General features: G+C 47.3%; 1 protein-coding gene across 4 annotated transcripts in view; it reads right to left on the bottom strand.

Moving 5' to 3' along the window:
• CEP135 (centrosomal protein 135) overlaps window positions 1-22,536 on the bottom strand; it is a 234,113-nt gene that overhangs the window by 125,140 nt on the left and 86,437 nt on the right. For all 4 annotated transcript variants that reach the window (XM_073583574.1, XM_073583575.1, XM_073583573.1 and 1 more), the window contains one exon: window positions 7,224-7,379. In XM_073583574.1, the coding sequence (XP_073439675.1) occupies window positions 7,224-7,379 (156 nt within the window). The remainder of the gene's footprint in view (window positions 1-7,223; window positions 7,380-22,536) is intronic.

Raw genomic sequence — 22,536 nt, 5'->3', positions numbered from 1 at the left:
TGGTAGCAGCAATGGAAGCTGTGTTTAACAGCTTGGCCTTTGAAGCCTGGGTTCTAACTCAAGCCGGGTTCTCTCAACAAAAATCCATGTTTCTCCTTCGCCTCATTGGGGGACACAGGTACTGCGGGACGTCCTAAAGCAGTCCCTGGTGAGAAGTTGACTCACTGTTCCAAGCTACATGCACCTCCTATCTAAAGATGCGCGACCGCTGCTTGGAGAATCCTTCTACCCAGGCTCGCATCCGCTGAAGCCGGAGTATGGATATTGTAATGTTTAGTCAACGTGTGCAGGCTGGACCAGGTTGCTGCCTTGCAAACCTGTTCTGTCAAAGCCTGGTGCCGAAGCGCCCAAGAGGCGCCCACTGCCCGAGTAGAGTGCGCTCTGATCCCTGCTGGAATCGGCGCGCCTCTGATGCGGTAGGACTCCTGAATAGCCAAACGAATCCATGGCTATGGTCGATTTTGAGGCAGCGAGTCCCTTCCTGCGACCATCAGGGAGCACGAACAGCGCGTCTGACGAAAGGGTGCCGTTCGCGACACGTACCTCCTGAGTGCTCTCACCAGGTCTAACGTATGCAGGGCCTTTTCCACACGGTGTACCGATGCTGGACAAAAAGACGGCAAGACAATATCCTCATTAATGTCAAATGAGGAAACGACTTTTGGCAAAAAAGGAGGAGCTGGTCTAAGAACCACCTTGTTTTTGTGAAAGGTCAGAAACGGGGCTCGACAAGATAATGCTGCCAGCTCAGAGACCCGCCTGATTGATGTTATAGCTACCAGGAACACCACCTTCCAGGAAAGGTATGACAAAGAGACACCCTGTAGAGGCTCAAATGGAGATTTCTGCAGAATAGTTAGGACCAGGTTAAGGTCCCAGGCATCCATAGGTGCCTTATAGGGAGGTAACAAGTGGGAGACCCCCTGAATGAAAGTCTTTACCTGCAAGTTGGTAGCAATCCTGCGATGAAAACGGACGGATAAAGCCGATATCTGTCTCCTGAGAGAACTGGGGGCCAAGCCTGAGTATAGGCCAGACTGGAGAAAAGTCAAGGTATTAGGGATGGCGAATCTCAGTGGAGAACAACCGTTGCTTCGACACCATGAGAATAAAACCTTCCAGGTGTGGTGGTAAATTCGTGCTGAGGCAGGCTTCCGGGCGCTAACCATCGTAGCAACCACTATGCGCCCAAACCCCGCCTGCGTCAGAATCCAAGATTCAACGCCCAAGCCGTCAAACACAAGGCCCCTGAGTTCGGGTGGCAGATCGGCCCCTGAGAGAGTAGATCTGGGCGCTCTGGCAGTCGCCATAGCACGTCGACGAGCAGCTGCACTAGATCTGCGTACCACGCCCGACGAGGCCAGTCTGGGGCCAGCAGAATCACTGGCATCCCTTCTGCCTTGATCTTCTTGATGACCCTCGGAAGTAGTGGCAGCGGGGGAAATAGGTAAGGGAGGCGAAACTGATTCCATGGAAGAACCAGCGCATCCACTGCGATTGCCTGTGGGTCCCGGGACCGAGCGACAAATACAGACACCTTGGCGTTCACCCTGGAGGCCATCAGATCCACATCCGGTGTTCCCCACCGTTGGCAAATCTGCTGAAAGACCTCTGGGTATAGTGACCATTCCCCCGGATGCAAGCCTTGTGAGGGTGAGGAGAGGGACCGTCAGCCGCCTTGCCCCACCGCAGTCTTAGCATTGGTGGGGCAGTGGGGGCCGCACGGACTACACTTGTGCCTCTGTGCAGCCTAGGGTTTCAATACCCTAGGGTGGACAGGGCTAAGTCCAGCATCATGTCTCATGGTGCGGGAGAGGATAGGTGGAGGGACACTCACACGTGCTCGCCCGTTGTTAGTTTGGGGAGATCGGACCCTTTCAATAGGCTCCATCGCCCCTGTCTTATGTTCATGGGGAAAAAGGAAAAAAAAAATCAGTCTTGAGACAGACAGACGTGTGCCTCCAACAGACACTAAGCAAAAAAACTGGTTTCTGCCCGCAATCGGGGCGAGAGTGTATACGGCGGAGGAGCTAACCTCTTTTTTTCACTTAGTGTCAACCTCCAGGCGGCAGTAGCATACACCCCCCACAGTACCTGTGTCCCCCAATGAGGCGAAGGAGAAACAGAGTGAGCAAGGTTCTCTGTTGGTCTGTGGGATTTTTAACGGAAGCCCCATCTGGCAAAGATAAAAGAGATTTGGACGCCAGAAACAACACCGGTGGATCCACTAGCGGAGACTCAGCCCAATCCTTCCTAAGATCTGTAGAAAAGGGGTATTTTGCCTCAATAGGCTTTAGCCCTGTGACACGCCAATCCGGCCGCTCCCTGTGCCGCTGAACTATGTTCTGAAACTCCGGGTGACTGGCAAACACCCTGTGAGATTTAGTCTTCTTAAAGGACACAGCGTGATTCAGGGCAGAGCTAGAGTCATCGCCAATCCTTAACGTGCAATTGACGGCCTCAATGAGAGAATCCAGAGTCAACAAACTCTGGCGAGTCCGGAACCAGAGATGCCTTGTAACAACCCTGCCGGCATCACTGCATGGCCTCCCATCCCCCACACACTAACTTACTCACTGCTCCAGGCCATGCTGTGAATTCTGTTTGCTGCTGGCTCCATGCTGTGTGCCTCTTGCTTCCTGCCTGCTCTCTGCATGCTTCCTGGTTGTGTGCATAGGGGGCGGCGTCGGCCCTCTCTGGTTCTTATGGAATCAGTGTGCACCAGCCTATGGTGTTCCAGCCAATTGCCAAGAGGCCTCAGATATTTAAGACAGCTCCACCTGGTGAAATCTGCCTGAGCAACGCCTTTACTCAGTGTCTTGCTGCTGAGTTGCCAGGTCCTGTCCTGTGTTTCGCCTTCTCTGTAGGCTTGATTCCTAGTCTCTGTATCTTGTACCTGTCTGTCTTCCCTCCAGGAGGCAGAATATCCTGGTCTCTGTGTCCTTGTCTTGTACTGTTACCTTGTCTGAACTCAGTCCTACCTCTGTCAGTCTCCTTGTCTGTAGCTCCTTTCCCCTGCTGTGTCTATCCTTGTGTCCTCTCCGTCTGCCTGTGCTCCGCACTCTTGCGGCTCTGCCTGTGCTCCGCACTCTTGCGGCTCTACTTTGTTCTGCTTCTGCAGAATCTCTTGCTGTTACCTGCAGCTCCTCTCCGCAGCTTTGCAGTTCTTCTCCAGTGTGAACAGGTCCAAACCTGTTCCTTCATACCCATCTATATTCCCTTCCTTCCCATACCAGTACCTGCACCTTCTATGTGAACAGGTCTCTACCTATTCCATACACCACTCCTTCCTGTCCGTGCCCCTATGCCTTCCCAGTCAGCCGTGCCCACCTGCCAGTGTCTCAGCCGTACCCACCTGCGCCCGCCTGCCAGTGTTTCAGCTGTGCCTGCTGTGCTCACCTGCCTGTCTGTCAGTCGCACCTGTCCTAGTGTTCTGTTCTCCAGTGGGATCAGCAGCCACAGTCAGACACCACCCTGGAGTGGCACCTGGCAGCTACCTGCCGCGCAAGCCTGACCTCACCATCAGAGGCTCCAGTGCAGACAGAGGTAGCTGCATTAGTTATACCCCTTCCAGGGTAGTCTGGTTTGTGGCACAGTGGGTCCACAATGCCCTCGCTCACGCCAACCTGTCAAGGCGCAGGCGTGACAGTCCTCTGACTCATTCAGTTTTGTTCGCTGCAAACCCTTGATGAGGGTGAGCGGGAAACAGAAATCTCGGATTCTGAAGGGCGCAAATGCTCTGGCGAGGTACTACGGATCTGTTTTTTTGATGTCTGCACCCCTGTTAAGTGTGAGCCGCCTCTGCTGGCCGATGGCTCCCTTGTAGAAGAGGAGTCTCCCAACGCAGACAAGAGGATACCCTGATCCGTGGAGGGATCTTGGAGGGATTGAATTGCTTTGGCCAGTGAAGCCCATGGATTGTGACAGTGATGCAGCCCACTCAGGGGAGCTAGGTACACTGGGGTCGGTAGTGGCGTAGGGCTCCTGAGCGCATTGGGAGTAACAGGCTGTGCAGAATGGTGTGCTCTGATCCCAAGGAAACAGAACCTGGCAGGTAGTACATGAGGTGAAACAAGTTGTATGTGTCTTGTTAGACTTTTTGGAAGCCTTATCCTGCGACATGATGTACCCCAATATGATTTTTAATGGATAGCCTGGAATAACTGAAGTAAAACCAAGGAGAAACAAGGAGAAATACTGCAGGGAAGCACCCAATGAAGCCCCTTACCCAGGGTCCTGTGTCCCGGTGTGAGCTGATGCTGTAGAAAATCCGCAGTCAATGCGAGTGGCCAGTAACTGCATCCGGAGTCCCCCCAAGCGTGTCCGGAAAGTTGCCAGTGCAGAGACGCAGAGTAAAAATGCCTGCCGAGATCTGAGAGGCATTTTCTTTGCCAACGAGAAGCGCCAGGCCTGTGGATGGAGCCACCGGAGTGACGTGTGGTGGGCGGAGCCATCCGGGATGCGGCCTACACTAGGCCGAAGTCGGGGACTAAATTTTCGGCTTCGGCCGGCACGCACCCGCGGACCGCCGCAAAATGCACCGCGTAGCCCCGCATCTGTCCCTGCTGCTATGGAGCCCCAGCCATCGACCCCCTGGACTGCTAGGATCCTGGCACTTACCCCAATTTTCAGATGGGGTTCACAGAGCAGGCTGCTCTGGAGCAGGTCAGATGGGACTCCTGTCAGGAACTCCCCAGCCCCATACCTTGCTGTGCCGACTAAATTTTGGACGATGCAGGATTAGAAGCCCTCAGTCCACCATCCCTTTAATAGGGAGGTGGAGAGGAACCGTCCACCTCCTATCATCCGCTTTAATCAGTTGTGATGCAGTGGGGGCTGCACGGACGCCAAAAAGGGGCCTCTGTACATCCTGTGGGTTCAATCCCTTAGGATGGGACAGGACTATTGTCCGGCTTAGGCCTGGCTGCAGAAGGGGACACAAGGAGGCGACACTCCATGTCTGTTGTTGGTTTGGGGAGATCGGTGCCCTTGAAGGAACCCGTCGCCCCTAGAATCAGCTCAGGCATGGCAAATAACGATGCAGGAGAGGGTACGTGGAGGCAACACCCCACATTCTCGCCTGTTGTGGGTTCGGCTGTTGAAGGGTTCCGTCGCCCCTGTTTACACAGAAAAAATGTGTAAAAATAATAAAGATTTTCGGTCTGTCCCCCGTGTGACACTAAGCTTGAACTGGTTTCACTTGGAGCCAGCATGAAGGTGTATACTGCAGGGGAGGAGCTAACTCTTGTCTCAAATTAGTGTCAGCCTCCTAGAGGCAGAAGCATACACCCATGGTTCTGTTTCCCCCATTGAGGAGAAGGAGAAATTAGAATATCATTAAATAGTTAATTTATTTAAGTTCTTCAATACAAAAAGTGAAACTCATTATATAGATTCATTACAAACAGAGTGATCTATTTCATGTGTTTATTTCTGTTAATTTTTATGCTTACAGTTTACAGCCAATAAAAACCCAAAAGTCATTGTCTCAGTAAATTAGAATACTTTATAACACCAGCTTGAAAAAAATTTTTAAAATCCGAAATGTTGGCCTACTGAAATTACTGAAATGTATGTTCAGTAAATGCACTCAATACTTGGTCGGGGCTCCTTTTGCATCAATTACTGCATCAATGCGGCATGGGATGGAGGCGATCAGTCTGTGGAATAGCTGAGGTGTTATGGAAGCCCATGTTGCTTTGATAGCAGCCTTCAGCTCATCTGCATTGTTGGGTCTGGTGTCTCTCATCTTCCTCTTGACAATACCTCATTGATTCTCTATGGGGTTAAGGTCAGGTGAGTTTGCTGGCCAATCAAGCACAGTGATACTGTTGTCTATAAATCAGGTATTGGTACTTTTGGTAGTGTGGACAGGTGCCAAGTCCTGCTGGAGAACGAAAAATTCATCTCCAAAAAGCTTGTCGGCAGATGGAAGCAAGAAGTGCTCTAGAATTTTCTGGTAGATGGTTGAGCTGACTTTGGTCTAGATAAAATACAGTGGACCTACACCAGCAGATGACATGGCTCCCCAAACCATCACTGATTGTGGAAACTTCACACTAGACCTCAAGCTGCTTGGATTGGGAACTTGATTTCCAAGGTCTAGTGTGAAGTATCCACAATCAGTGATGGTTTCGGGAGCCATGTCATCAGCGTAGCCGTCTACCAGGAAATTTTAGAGCACTTCTTGCTTCCCTCTGCTGACAAGCTTTTTGGATATGGAGAATTCATTCTCCAGACCCAACAATGCAGATGAGCTGAAGGCTGCTATCAAGGCAACCTGGGCTTCCATAAAACCTCAGCAGTGCCACAGGCTGATCGCCTCCATGCCATGCCGCATTGATGCAGAAATTGATGCAAAATGAGCCCCGACCAAGTATTGAGTGTATTTACTGAACATACATTTCAGTAGGCCAACATTTCAGATTTTAAAAATCATTTTTTTCAAGCTGGTGTTATAAAGTATTCTAATTTATGGAGATAATGACTTTTGGGTTTTCATTGCCTGTAAACCATAATCAACATTAACAGAAATAAACACTTGAAATACATCACTCTGTGTGTAATGACTATATAATATGAGTTTCACTTTTTGTATTTAAGAACTGAAATAAACTACCGTATTTTTCGGACCATAAGACGCACTTTTTTCCCCAAAAATTTTGGGGGAAAGTGGGGGGTGCGTCTTATGGTCGCAATGCACGGTACCTGGTGCGCTCGTGGCAGCGGGCGAGGCTCTGCGGTGCGGTGGTGGCAGCGGGCGGCGCGGTGGTGGCAGCGGGCTGTGCTCTGGTGCAGGGGCGGCGGCTCCGCTGGCGTTTCTTCGCAGTCCGGAGGCCCCCGCACACCCCTTGCTGGGCACCGCCATGTTGCGATGGCCTCCGGGAGCATGGACGCCGGCAAGATGGCTGCCGGTCCGGGGACGGCGCATGCGCAGCTTAAAATCTCGTGCCGAGATCTCGGGGGGCGAGATTCAAATCTCGGCAACGAGATCTCGTCCCCCGGACCGGCGGCCATATTTTTCGGACTATAAGACGCACTGGACCATAAGACGCACCCCTAAATACGGTAACTTTTTGATGATATTCTAATTTAGTGAGATGCACCTGTATATCTGGTTCCATAAGCTAATAAGAGAGCACTGAAAACTACCAATGTACAATGAAAGCACAATAAACCAACAAAAAAAGTAAAAACAAGAGGCAGCTTTATCCCAACTTTACCTGCTCATAAAGGAGTCGGAACTTGTCTCTCTCCATCGTTAGCACTTTCACATTCGTCTGGATCTCAATCATGTGTTTTTCAAACCGATCCAGCATGTTCTGGAGGTCATCTCTTTCTCTGGTCAAACGCTTAACCTGTGCATTGGATCCCGAGTCCTGAACAGCAGAAAACAGTATTTTCATAAACAGGACACGTGCATTTATAAAATGTAGATTCATTCTATACGAATAACCAAGTTATCACAATCTGAAATATCCTTAAAAGGGAATCAGCCACCAAATGCATTGCCATCTACTCTGAGAGCAGCATAATGTAGAGTTGAGATAAAATCACTGTTATTGGCAGGAGATTATCACTAGAGGACTAGTAAACCTGCTGCCATGTAGTCCTCTATATTAATGAGTTCTCTATATCCCCATCCCAGCTTTCTGCCTATGCAGCATAAGCAGAAAGCTGCCAATCAGTGGTGTGCGCGGGATTATACGGAGCTTAATATTCAGAGAAATGGTAGATTTGCAGAAGAGACACTGCTGGAATCCAGGCCTATGGCTCCACATAATGCTGCTCTCAGATGAGGTAGCAAAGGTTCCATTTAAAGGGAAACTGTCATGATGAAAAAAAAGGAGGAGACAGTCAGATTAATATACAATTTTGTTGGAAAGTTTCAGAAGAACTTACATTTTATTCTTTGAAATCCCTGGTATTTGTATGTTATGAGTCCAGTGGGTGGTCCTAGTAATGACTGGCAGTCTTCTCTGTATGACTGCACATGCTGACATAGCTTTTAATTAATAGTCCATGAGACTCGTATACATACAAACACCACAGATTTCAATTATTAAAATACAAATTAGACTCAAATTATACTGAATCTTTTCCCACAAACTTATAGATTATAATAACAAAGGTTAAATAAAAACAAGCTCGTGTTTGTAAAGTGCATGTAAGGTTGATGTGTAGGAAGCATAATGCATTTGACTATAAGACGATATTTACCAGACCATCCAAGCCTGACGCAGGTTTCGCAGTCACTTCAGCAAGGGGTGCCCCTTATTATCATCAAATGCATTTTATTTTTATATATATCTACACCTTTGGTACACATATGCTATAATAGGATATAAGAGTCTCCTATTTACCAATAGGAGGCATACTAAATCAGCAATATAAGTGTTTAACCCCTTCATGATATTTGACGCAAGTTTACATTATGGTCGGAAAGAGATTCACGACCTATGATGAAAATTTCACCGCCAGAAGCTCAGGGTATGTAATAACCGACGCCTGGCTCCTATCCAGGAGTGAGGGCCATTTAACCTCCTAAATGCCGCAATCGATAACAATCACAACATTTAGGAGGCTGGAAGAGCGGGCTCCCTTTCCCATCTTATAGACGTGCCCGCAACGCTATTGGGATGGTCAGATCGCTGCCATGGCAACCTGAGGTCGTCATCACGTTAGACCATGGTCCAAACCACCTGTTAGACCATGGTCTAAGAGGCTTCTGTCAGTGTATTACTGACATGTTTAAAGCATTGCTGGTGCATTGCAATGCATTATACAAGCAATTAGAATAATGAAATGTAAAGTCTCACTGGGAGAATAAGTAAAAAAAAAAGTAAAAAAAAAATTGTAAAAATATTAAAAATAAAGGTCACAAAATAATACATACATTTATGTATAAACAAAAAAGTACCCATTTGTTATTGCCGAGTTCGGAACAATAAAACGGTCACACTGGTTAACCCCTTCAGTGAACAGCAAAAAAAAAAAAAAAGGCAAAAAAACAATGCTTTTTCATCATACCGCCTAACAAGAAGTGGAATAAAACGGGTTCAAAAAGTCGAATGTAAAAGCTGTAAAAAAAAAAACAAGCCGCCATACAGCTCCGTCAGCAGAAAAATAAAAAAGTTGTAGCTCATAGAACTTAGAGACAAAAAATAATTACTGTACTTTTTCGAAAACATAGTTTTTACTGTGTAAAACCAGTAAAACATAAAATATAAAATAAATGTGGTATCGCTTTAATGGTACTGACCCAAAGAATAAAGCTGTCATATTAATTTTAACACACGATAAACGGCATAAAACAAGCAAAAAACAATTCCTGAATTGCTGGTTTTTGTTGATTCTGCCACCCAAAAATCTAAATAGAAAGCGATCAAAAAATGTAATGAGTCCGAAAATGGTACCAATAAAAACGTCAGCGCGTCCCGCAAAAACCAGCCATCACATGATTCTTTTGGCAGAAATATACAAAAATTAATCGCTCTCAAAATATGGCGATGCAAAAACTAGACTCGGTAAAATATAAAAAAAAAAAGAGGGATTTTTGGTACTCACCGTAAAATCTCTTTCTTGAAGCCTTCATTGAGGGACACAGGTAAACATAGATGTATGCTGCTGTTGCTAGGAGGCTGAAACTATGCAAAAAAAAAAGGAAAATCGCTCCTCTTCAAAGTGAAAACATAAATGTAGTCAGCTCACCACTGTGTAGAATTTCATCTGCCAGCTAACGCCCAGCACGGTTCCAATTGAGCAAACATGAACAGCAAAACAGGAAGGAGGATCAAGGGAAGTTAGTAGCAGTTAAAAATAACTTTTAATCCATTTGCAATAAAACATGGAAGCAGGCATGAATTGTCTGGTATATTGATCTTTGTCAGATCTTGACAAAGACTTTATAGTCGAAACGCGTTGATCTGTCATCAAAGTGCAATATACCCGACAATTCATGCCCGTTTCCATGTTTAATTGCAAATGGAATAAAAGTTATTTTTTTAACTGCTACTAACTTCGCTGGATCCTCATTCCTGCTTTAATAGCTCCTCCTCAGTAGTATACATTCACTGACAGACACCAAGTACCTCAGTTAGTGTTAAAGCAGTAGGAGAAGCAACCAAAAACTCAACATATGTACAAACCCGACAACAAACAAGTAGTGAGGGAGCTGTGTCCACCAATGAAGGCTCCAAGAAAGATTTTACGGTGACTACCAAAAATCCCTCTTTCTTTATTGCTTCAGTGGGGGACACAGGTAACCCTGGGACATCCCAAAGCAGTCCCAAGGGTGGGAAAAAGAAAGAATGGAAGAAAAACAGACTCAGGTCGGTCAGAGTGTAACCGCTGCCTGCTGCAACTTCCTTCCCAGACCTGCATCTGATGAGGCATGGGTATGAAACCTGTAGTACCTTATGAAAGAGTGTAAAGAAGACCAGGTTGCATCCTAACAAATCTGTAAAGCCGAAGCCTGGTGATGAATTGCCCAGGAAGCTCCCACCGGCCAGGTGGAGTGGGCCTTTACAGCCGGAGGAGGCAATTTGTCCTGAATGCGGTATGCCTCCAATATTACAGAAGGAATAGTGGATTTGGAAGCTGGAAACCCTTTACGATGACCTACAGAGATGACAATTAGGGCATCAGAGAGGCGAAAGGAAGCAGTCCTTGAGAGGTAGACTTGGATAGCTCTTGTGGAGGGACTTCTCCAGAGGAAGAACCGGAGAGGGTTATAGTCAGGGAAGGACAATTTCTTCATTAATGTGGAATGAAGAAACCACCTTAGGCAAGAAGGAAAGAACAGGTCTGAGAACTACCTTGTCCTGATGTGGAAGAACAGGGAACGGCAGGATAATGGTGCTAACTCAGAAACTCTCCTGTTGGATGTAATGGCAACTAAGAAGGCAACTTTCCATGACAGGAAAGGAAATGTCATGAATGGGCTAAAAGGGAGCGTGTTGGGAGTGCGGCAAGAACAAGGTTAAGATCCCATGGATCTATCAGATGACGACAATGGAGTGCCAGGTGGGCGACTCCTTGAAGAAAAGTCTTTACCTGGGAATAAGAAGCCAGATTTCGTTGGAAGAGATTTGACAGAGCGGAAACTTGACCCTTAAGGGTACTGAGTGATAGACTAGAGTTAAGACCTGCTTGTAGAAAACCCAGGATAGCAGGAAGGGAAGAAGACATAGAAAACAAACTTATCCTCACACCACCGAAAGAATACCTTCCAGTATCTGTGGTACATACACGAGGAAGCTGGCTTTCTTTCCCTAATCATGGTCTGAATGACTGAACTCTAGCGGCAGAGGGGGCCTTGTGAGAGAAGATCTGGACGGTCTGGAAGACTCCAGGGAACGTCTATGAGCATTATTCACAAGCTCCGCATATCAAGCTCGTCTTGGCCAGTCTGGAGCTATCAGGATTACGGGAATGCCTTCTGCCTTTATCTTTTTCACGACTCGGAATCAAGGGGAGAGGTGGAAAAATTAAGGCACCTATGGGATCACTAGGACATCGCAACCGATGGCCACCAGATCCCGGGGACACGGCTACAAACTGAGGAACCTTGCGGTTCTTCCGAGATGACATCAGGTCGACGTCCGGAGTGCCTCATCTCTGGCATATTTGGTTGAAAGCGGCGGGATTGAGAGACTATTCGCCTGATGTGAAACCCTGATGACCCAGTAAATCAGATGCTCAATTTTCCACCCCCGAAATGTGTACGGCTGATATGGCGGGAACGTCAAGCTCCGCCCATTGCAGAATCCTTATTACCTCTGCCAGCACCTGTTTGCTGTGAGTCCCTCCTTGATGGTTTATATAAGCCACGGCCGTAGAGTTGTCCGATTGTATACGGACCGGCTGGCCTGCGAGAAGGGACTGCCAGCGGCAAAGGGCAAGAAAAACTGCCATGATCTCCAAGTGATTGATGGGGAGAGCTGCTTCTTGGGTATTCCTGCGACTCTGCGCTGTGTGAAGAATAAAGACCGCTCCCCAACCGAGGAGACTGGCGTCTGTGTGGATGACCTGCCACCGGAGAGGAAGGCAGGACCTTAAGAGGCAGTAGAATGGGCCGGTCCAGGGAAGCGGTCCTCTTGCTCCAAGCAGACAAGAGGGCCAGCTAAAGGGGACGGTTATGGAACTGGGCAAAAGACACTTCAGCCATGGCGGCAATCATCTTCCCCAGAACTCTCATGCAGGACCGTAGGGGCAGGGGAGCTGGTCGCTTTAGACTGAGAATCCCCTGGCAAAGGGGTAAAAACAGCTCCTTTGGAAGGAAGACATGGGCTTTGGTCGTGTCGAATCTCACATCCAGAAACACCAGAGTGTCCAAGGTGATTTGAAGACTCTGGTCGCAGTCTCGGCGGGACGGCCCCATGATCAAAAGATCGTCCAAGTAAGGGGTTATGAGAATCCCCTTGGAGCAAAGGATGGCCATGTCCACTGCCATAACCTTCGTGAATACTCTGGGAGCAGAAGCCAGGCAGAAGGGAAAAGCCATGAAATGATAGTGATTCTCCTACATAGTAACATAGTAAGGCCAAAAAAAAGACATTAATCCATCCAGTTCAGCCTATAAAATTCTGTCAGAATAAATCCCCAGATCTACGTCCTTCTAAAGAACCTAACAATAACTGTAAGATACAATATTGTTACGCTCCAGGAAGACATCCAGGCCTCTCTTGAACCCTTCGACTGAGTTAGTCATCACCACCTCCTCAGGCAGGGAATTCCAGATTCTCACTGCCCTAACAGTAAAGAATCCTCTTCTATGTTGGTGGAAAAACCTTTTCTCCTCCAGACGCAGAGAATGCCCCCTTGTGACCGTCACCTTCCTTGGTATAAACAGATCCTCGGACAGATATTTGTATTGTCCCCTTATATACATGGTTATTAGATCGCCCCTCAGTCTTTTTTCTGGACTAAATAATCCTAATTTTGCTAATCTCTCTGGGTATTGTAGTTCCCCCATCCCCTTTATTAATTTTGTTGCCCTCCTTTGTACCCGATCTAGTTCCATTATATGCTTCCTGAGCACCGGTGCCCAAAACAGTACACAGTACTCCATGTGCGGTCTAACCAGAGATTTGTACAGAGGCAGTATAATGCTCTCATCATGTGTATCCAGGCCTCTTTTAATGCACCCATGATCCTGTTTGCCTTGGCAGCCGCTGCCTGGCACTGGCTGCTCCAGGTAAGTTTATCATTAACTAGGATCCCCAAGTCCTTCTCCATGAAAGATTTACCCAGTGGTTTACCGTTCAGTGTGTAATGGTGATATTGATTCCTTCTTCCCATGTGTATAACCTTACATTTATCATTGTTAAACTGCACCTGCCACCTTTCGGCCCAAGTTCCCAACTTATCCAGATCCATCTGTAGCAGAATACTATCTTCTCTTGTATTGACTGCTTTACATAGTTTTGTATCATCTGCAAATATCGATATTTTACTGTGAAAACCTTCTACCAGATCGTTAATAAAAATGTTGAAGAGAATAACGTAGGTCCCAACACCGACTCCTGTGGTACCCCACTGGTCACAGCGACCCAGTTAGAGAATATACCATTTATAACCACCCTCTGCTTTCTATCACTAAGCCAGTTACTTACCCATTTACACACATTTTCCCCCAGACCCAGCTTTCTCATTTTGTGTACCAACCTCTTGTGTGGCACGGTATCAAACGCTTTGGAAAAATCAAGATATACCACATCCAATGACTCATCTTGGTCTAGTCTATAGCTTATCTCTTCATAAAAACTGATTAGATTGGTTTGACAGGAGCGATTCCTCATAAACCCATGCTGATATGGCGTTAAACAGTTATTCTCATTGAGATAATCCAGAATAACATCCCTCAGAAACCCTTCAAATATTTTACCAACAATAGAGGTTAGACTTACTGGCCTATAATTTCCAGGTTCACTTTTAGAGCCCTTTTTGAATATTGGTACCACATTTGCTATGCGCCAGTCCTGTGGAACAGACCCCGTCGCTATAGTCTCTCTAAATATAAGAAATAATGGTTTGTCTATTACATTACTTAGTTCTCTTAGTACTCGTGGGGGTATGCCATCCGGACCCAGAGATTTATCTATTTTAATCTTATTTAGCCGGTTTTGCACCTCTTCTTGGGTTAGATCGGTGACCCTTAATATAGGGTTTTCTGTCTCTCGTCATTTCACCTAGCATTTCATTTTCCACCGTGAATACCGTGGAGAAGGTGTTTAATATATTAGCTTTTCCCTCATCATCTACAACCATACTTTCCTCACAATTTTTTAATGGTCCCACACTTTTCACTTTTGATTCTTTTACTATTGATATAGTTAAAGAACAGCTTGGGATTAGTTTTACTCTCCTTAGCAATGTGCTTCTCTGTTTCCTTTTTGGCAGCTTTAATTATTTTTTTAGATAAAGAATTTTTCTCCTTGTAGTTTTTTAGAGCTTCAACGGTGCCATCCTGCTTTAGTAGTTTAAATGCTTTCTTTTTACTGTTAATTGCCCCTCTTACTTTTTTGTTTAGCCACAAAGTGTAGGAATCTCTGATCGTGAACACAAACAGGAATGTGAAGATAGGCATCCTGAATGTCTACAGAGCAAAGAAATTCTCCTAGCTCCATGGAGGCAATTAACGAACGCAAGGACTCCATCCTGAAATGACAGATTTGAACCTAACGGTTCAGCCGCTTGAGGTCCAGAATAGGATAGAGCAATCCGGGAGAACAAAAAGATTGTAATAGAACTCTGAAAACCTTTTGTTTCGGGGAACAGGTACGATTACTTCTGTAAAAGGGAAGAGACAGCCTGAAGAATCCCTGAGGCCTGAGACGGAGTCTTGGTGGGCAAGACAGAAAAAAGTCTTCCGGGGGGGGGGAGAAAAAAAAAGTTGATTCTGTAACCGGACGTGACTATCTCTCTGACCCAGGTATTGTCGACCACAGACAACCATGGGTCTCGGAAGAGAAGAAGCAGACCTCCCACCCTGGAGATATTCCTGGATGGGGGTGACCCGTCAGTTTGAGGAGAACTTGTTGGTGTGGGATCCAGATGACTTGGAGGAGTGACCCTTTAGTCGCCATTGAGGTGCATGTTTGAAGGACGGCTTCTTCCTTTCTCCTTGGGTGGAAGAGCGGTCCTGCTGGAATAAAGTCCCTGACGAAGAGAAGAGCCGAAAGGAATGAAATTGAAGCGGCCACTTTCTATTGAAAGGACATTTAGGTCAAGACTGGGGTAGAGAGGTACTTTTCCCACGGATAGCATCTGAAATTACCTGATCCAGTTTGGACCTGAAAAGCCTAGAGCCTTGAAAGGCAAGATTAGTGAGTGACTTTGCCACCCAGGTGGAAGCAAAGATGGGGCAGAGGGAGGCGCCAGCCGATTCAAAGGCTGATTTAGCCAAAGACTCAATATGCCTGTCCGTAGCATCCTTAAGAGATGCACCATCCGGCAGAGACAAGACCGTCTTGGCGAGAAACCGGCGGATAACCGGCGGATCCACCTTAGAGGATACTACCCATTTACCAACGAGGTCTGGGCTAAAGAATGTCTAGCTGCTTCCTTCCCGGGTAACGCTTTTCAGGGTGTTCCCAGTGTTTAGTCATAATAACTTCAAATTCCCTGTGATTGGCAAAGATTTGTGAAGGACTCTTTACCCGTTTGAAAGAAACGGAGTGCTCCTGAACAGGAGCCTCATCCTCTTTAAAAGGTAACCGTCACCTCTTTTGGCCGCTATAAAAATGCAGCCACCACCTTTCAGGGCTTAACTACAGGGGGGGGCGGTCCGGTCCGATGGGTGCCGCAGGTCCGGGTCCAGCGCATCCCATCTTCTTGCGATGCCGTCCTCCTGCTTGCATCGTCGCTCCCCGACATCGCGCTCCTGCGCAGGCGCACTTCTCTGCCCTGTTGAGGGCAGAGCAAAGTACTGCAAAGCGCAGGCATCGGGAAAGGTCAGAGAGGCCCAGCGCATGCGCACTGCAGTACTTTGCTCTGCCCTCAACAGGGCAGAGAAGTACGCCTGCGCAAAAGCGTTATGCCAGAGAGTGACGAAGCAAGCAGGAGGGCAGCTTCGCAATAAAATGGGAAGGCGCCGGTCCCGGACCTGCGACACCCATTGGACCGGATCGCCCCCCGGGTGAGTATAATAAAAGTTATTTTTCTTATCTTTCAGGTCGGATCGGGGGCTTATCGAAACCTGTAGATAAGCCCTGAAAGGGGATGGCTGCATTTTATAGCGGCCAAAAGAGGTGACAGTTTCTCTTTAAGGTTAAGGGTTTGGGGGGCGTGTCCTAGCTGGCCATGTGAGAGAGCTCCTGCCACTATTACTACAATAATCCTGAGCAGGCACCGCTGTTTGCTTTAAATTGTGCCATACCTGCTGGCTGAAGGTCCCGGGAGCCGAGGGGTGTTAATCGGGAGTCCGGTGGAGGGAGAGATGACTCGGAGGAGGCAGAAGGACGCAGGGGTATGAGATGCTGGTGCTATCCAAAATGGCGCTGCAGCCAGAAAGGACGCTGAGAAAGCTAACGCCGCATGTCAGCAGCGCATGGAAGTGGCTGCAAAGTTAAAACAGTTTGCCCGGGTGGAAGGAGCAGAGGAGGCACATGCTGGAGATGGATCTGAGGAGGAGGAGGAAACAATCCCTGAAGGGGAGAATGAGGTACAGAGGGGGGCAGGAGGGACCAGCATGGCTGTGGTAACAGGGGCCCATGAAGAAGTGGTGCTGGAAGAAGAACCGACCCTGAGAGACATTTTTACACTAGTCTCTTCATGTAAGCAATCCCTAAATGCCTTAACCCTGCAGGTGCAAGATGTTAAAGGGGAAATGGCACATATAAATGCGGCTCTACGGAAGGTGGATAAACGTATGGGTGCAGTGGAGGAGAGGGTGAGCACCGCAGAGAATCATGTAGTAAAGCTGCAAAAAGCAGAGAAAAAGCTTGCTTAGTGTCAGAACTGGCTGCAAAAAATGAGGATCTAGAGAATAGATCCAGAAGAAATAACCTCTGTATAGTTGGTCTGCCAGAAAAAACGGAGGGGAGGAATCCTACTGAGTTTATTAAAAGCTGGCTGAGGGAGAAAATTGGGGTCGAGACGCTGACAAAAGTTTTTGCTGTTGAGAGAGCTCACAGGGTCCCACCACAGCACCCTGCCCCTGGAGCTAATCCCCGTGCTATGCCTGCCAAAATACTGAACTACAGGGACCCGGACATTATTCTCAGGAGGGCCAGACAAATGGAGGATCTCACGGTCGATGGACAGAGGATTGCCATTTATCCGGATTATTCTGCTGCGGTTCAGAAACAGAGGATGAAGTTTACTGGTGTCAAGAGACGATTGAGGGAATTGGGGGTTCAATACTCCATGCTGTTCCCTGACAGGCTACGGGTGGTAGCTTTGAACAGAGTCCATTTTTTCCTGACACCAGAGGAAGCTACCCAGTGGATTGACATTAATGCTAAGAAAACACAAGCCAAAGGGGACGGAGATTCCGCGGTGCCCTGGATGCGTGGGAAAATCTTTATATATCTGGAATAGGAGAACTGTGTATATTTTTATACCTGTACCTTTTTTTGCGCGGCTCTCAATTTTGGAAGTGCTGTGAATGTCCATGTGGTTTGCTTGGCCAGAGGGTGCAGTAATAGATAATATGGAGGGAGGAGGAGGATTTAAAATGGTGCAATGCGAATGTTTATTGTAATCTCTTTACTTTGTTGTTGGTATTGAAATGTTTTATGTAGTGGTGGCGGTTGGCGAGAAGGGATGGTTAACTACGGGAGAGTGTTTGCAATGGGCAGAGGAGCCCCACTCTCAATGAGAGGAAAAAGTTTTAGATATAGGGGGGACAGGGGAGGGAGTAGGGATTTAAAAGAGGATATTTTGAAAAATGATGAGCGGTGTGATGGGGGACCGTATTAAAATATTGAGTTGGAATGTAAGAGGCCTATCAGATAGGACCAGAAGAGCGGCAGTTTTACAGTACGCTCGAGATCAGAGGGCCTCAATGATATGCCTGCTTGAGACACACTTGGTGCGTGAGAAGGTTGACATTTTACGTAGGAACTGGATACAAAAAACATATCATTCTACCTTTTCTACGTATTCGAGGAGAGTGTCAGTACTGATCTCTGTGGGGGCATGTTATCAGGAAGTGGAGGTGTATGTAGATGTGGACAGACAATATGTGGTGGTGAAATATAGAGTGTTTGTTGTGTTGATGTGTGTGGCAGCCATGTACATTCCGCCTCCCTATTCCAGCAGGAAAATTAGGGAAGTAAGTTGGTCGGACATTGGGGGGGGGGGGGGTCGATGGAACTTTTAATTATTGGGGACCTTAATATTTGTGATGATTTCTGGGATAAGAACAAAAAAACACGCAGATTAGGACTGAAGGTCATGCTACTGCATTTGATACATATGTTCGGGAAGATTTATGGAGAGTGTGACATGTTGGAGAGAGGGGATATTCTTGTTATTCGCCTGCCCATGATACCCTATCTAGAATAGATATGGAACTCGGCAACGGAATGATGGACACGATGGTGGGGGATGTGAGGTAACTGCCATGGGATGTTTCAGATCACAGTCCCATAGAGGTGGAGCTGCGGCCGGCGGGGACACATGCCATGTGCAGGGGAGAGTGGAAAATACACCCCAATTGGTTGCATAGTGTAGATTTAGAGAGTATACAGCGGGAGGTAGAGGAGTTTTTTTGAATTTAATGATGGGAGTGCAGATATATCCACTATATGGGAGGCCATGAAAGCGTATTTGAGGGGTTTGCTGTTTAGAGATATCAGTAGGTGTAAGAGGCGGGCAAAACAGGCAGAGAAAGCAGTGGCGGAAAGGCTGAAAGCAGCAGAAGATGAGATCACCAGGAGTAGACGGATTACCTGCTGAAATTTATAAAAGGTAAGGAGGAAGTGTTAGAGCCCAGATTGAGAGTTGTATTGGAGGATGCTAAGTGTAGAGGGACTTTGCCAGATTCAATGAGAGAAGCCCTAATAGTGGTAATACTGAAAGAGGATAAAGATCTTCAGCAGCCTGAGTCATATCGCCCAATCTTTTTGCTCACAACGGATGTTACGCTTCTGGCCAAGGTATTAGCGAACCGGATGACGGGTGTTGTATCGAAGTTGATACATCCGGATCAGTCCGGCTTTATTCCCGACCGATCTACGGCTGTTAACCTGAGAAAGCTGTTTATGAATATGCAGTTGCGGGCCGACAACTGCGGTCAGAGGGTTATTGCGTCCTTTGATGCTCATAAGGCTTTTGATAGTGTGGAGTGGGGAAATTTGTGGCAGGTTCTCTGCGGTTTGGGCTTTGGTCCGCAATTTCTGTCATGGGTTCAACTGCTGTATGCACAACCGTTAGCAAAATTCAGGGTGAATGGGGAGCTATCCCAAACTATAAAGTTGCACAGAGGGACGAGACAGGGGTGTCCATTCTCCCCTCTTATGTTTGATTTGGCGGTGGAACCGCAGGCCGCAAAGTTTCGACAGTCTACCGGGGTATCTGGGTTCAGGTATGGGTCAATAGAGGAAAAGATAGCGCCTTATGCGGACGATATACTATTGTTCTTGGGTGATCCACACACTTCTCTGGGGTATGCCATGCAGCTTATTGAGGAATTTGGATCTTTGTCGGGGCTGGTGATAAACTGGAATAAATCAATTCTGTTTAAGGTCGATGATGTAGTGGATGAGGTGAGGGACGCCGTATGCGGGGAGCAGACTTAAAGTGGCAGATCAATTTAAATACTTAGGGATATGGGTCTCTATGCCGGTTACAGACTATCTGCATAAGAATCTGACTCCTGTACTGGGGGTTCTTAAGGCAAAGGTGGGGGCCTGGACTAAGCTACACTTGACGGTGATTGGACGGGTCAATCTCATCAAAATGATTCTGATGCCTAAGATACTATATGTACAGAATGTATGAATGCTTGTAGGACCTGTGATGAGGTTATAGCCATGTGACCCGGTGGGAGTGGCTACAGACCATATAAGGTGGCCAGGGTAGGTCACGTGGGTGAATGCTTGGAGCCGGTTGGTCCGTTTGGAAGGTCTCGCTGGAAGATGTGTCTGCCTTCCTGAAGGACGATGTGTTTAATGGCTGCAAGTGTCTGACAGTTCCCAGGGAGAGGGAATGGACGTCTGCAGTATGGTGAAGCAACCATGAGGTAACCCTGACGGGGTGAGAACTGTGAGGCTAGAAAGCCTGCGCAATGGACATTGCATAACCTGTGTGAGTACAGGCTTAACAGAGTGGAGCTCTGTCACGGACGCTATGCTGCTGATATGATCTTTCTGTGGCTGTTAATGGTTTATCATGCCTGAATAAACCGCATGAAATGATGATGTTTTATGGAAAACCCATGCCGGATCTGGTTATTTGGCTGCCTAGCGAGTGTCCCCAACACGTATAACAAGTGCTACCTTACAGCACCTAGTGGATACCCCGTGGGAAATTTAAACAGATCAACTCTTTATTTAGGAGTTTGGTATGGGGGAAGCAGCATCCCCGTATTAGGCTGGAGACACTTCAGCGGCCTAAGGAAGAGGGGGGATTGGCTTTGCCTAACCTTGAAATATTTTTTATTGCGGCACAGTGCCAGCATCTCAGGGGTTGGTCGGAAGAGGAGACCTCCAGCGTGGTACAGCATTTGATAGAGGGGCTGACGAAGAGAAGACCAGCAGTTCAGTGCTTGGAGGATGGGTCCCTGGGGGCACTTGGGAAAATCTACCCAACATTATTTCTGATACATAAAATATGGGGGAGTATCAAACAAATTCGGGGGGGGGGGTCACCTGTCTAACTAGGTTTTCTCCGTTATGGCATAACAACAATCTTCCGGAGTTTATGACGTTGGGAGGTTTGTCGAAATGGCTGGCCAGGGGGATACGGTATGTCTTTCAGATATTATAGCAGTTGAAATCTTTTTCCAGGCTGCAGTCGGAATATGGTCTTAAGGCCTCCGGGGAATATCAATATGCTCAGATGAGGCATGCGTACAGAGCTCAAAACAGATATGATTGCCTTAAAATTCAGGGCGACCTAGTGCTGGAGTATGTGTGTGTGAGGGGGACTACGAAGGGTGTAATCTCCTCTATATATAGAGACCCAATACATACTTATTTACTTGGATATCCAATCAATGTGAGGGCTAAGTGGGAAAGAGAGCTGGGTCATTTGGACGATGAAACGTGGGAGTCGATTCTGGAGTGGATACAAAAACTGTCACTGAGTGAGCCATATAGACTCTCTCAGCTTTATATTTTACATAGAGTATATAGGTCTCCGGAAGTTATGTATAGGGCTGGATTACGGTCTAGCTCTGAGTGTCCTCGGTGTAAGAACGAAAATGCTGGATTATTTCAAATGCTGTTGACTTGTCCAAGATTGGCTGCTTTTTGGTTAGTGATCCTGAGTTGTGTGGAAGTGGCTTATAGGTGTGTGGTCCCAAGAGAGCCAGTGGTTTGCTTGCTGGGATATGTGGAGGAGATAAAAGTCGAAAACAATCTGAAGGTGGCAATTGCTAGATTACTATATATGGCTCGAAAGGTAATAGCAAGGAATTGGATAAAGGAGGATCCACCTTCAAGGGGAGAATACCTTGCCTATGTGAAGCATGTCCTTAAGCTGGAGAAGGGGGTCTACAAAAAAAAAAAAAAAAAAAAAAGGGGGGAAACTGGTGATGTATGACAAACTGTGGACGCCTTTGATGGAATTGGGATGAGTGGATAGGTGAAGTAATGGTCTTGGGGGTATGTATATGTGGGTTGCTTGTCTACATTGCTATAACAGATGATGTTGTATAATGCAATTCTATATACGTGTACAAGTGGTGTTAAAGGGATAATACGAGCTGTCTAAAGGGGGAAGGGCTGGGGTGAGTTTGCATTGATGGGGGGGGGGTTTATGGGAAAATCAAAAATGCTTGTACCACTGTTGTATGGATACTGTGATGTTCTTCTTAATAAAATTCTTTGTTAAAAGAAAAAAAAAAGTTAAGGGTTTGGGTAATTGTCAGGATGAGGCTATTGACCATATCCTGCATTCTTGAGACCCGGTCCGTATCAGACTGGAAATCCGCATCTGACCCAAATGCCACCTCCGAGGAGGGGGCATGGGGAGAGGAGGGCATCCTAGATGATGCAGAGGGACCCAGGGAACTGGATGAGGAGATGGAAAGAGCCTGCTTCCTTTGGCTTGTACCCGATCTGTCCTTGCGAAGGTCATGGTCAGGTGCGTGCGAATCACCGTGAGAGGCGTTCGGAGTACTGGTGGCGGCAGACAAATGTCAAAGACGTTCCAGGACCTGGAACAGGGACTATAACACTTGTGTCAGGTCAGAGACAGACTGTGACATGGCAACAGCCCACTACGGAGGGAGGGGTGTGCTCTCATCCCGGGCGTTAGGGGGCTCCTGTGGGGCAGACATGGTGGAAGGTGTGCAGGACAGGCAAAAAGGGGAAGGCTGACCTAAGGACCACTTTCTTTTGCAGCGGGCACTGGCGTAATTGA

Source organism: Dendrobates tinctorius, unplaced genomic scaffold (assembly GCF_039654945.1).
Source record: "Dendrobates tinctorius isolate UK_male_01 unplaced genomic scaffold, ASM3965494v1 ptg000079l, whole genome shotgun sequence".
NCBI lineage: Eukaryota > Metazoa > Chordata > Amphibia > Anura > Dendrobatidae > Dendrobates > Dendrobates tinctorius.
The sequence above is the reverse complement of the archived record's forward strand: the minus strand, read 5'-3'. Positions and strand labels throughout refer to the sequence as shown.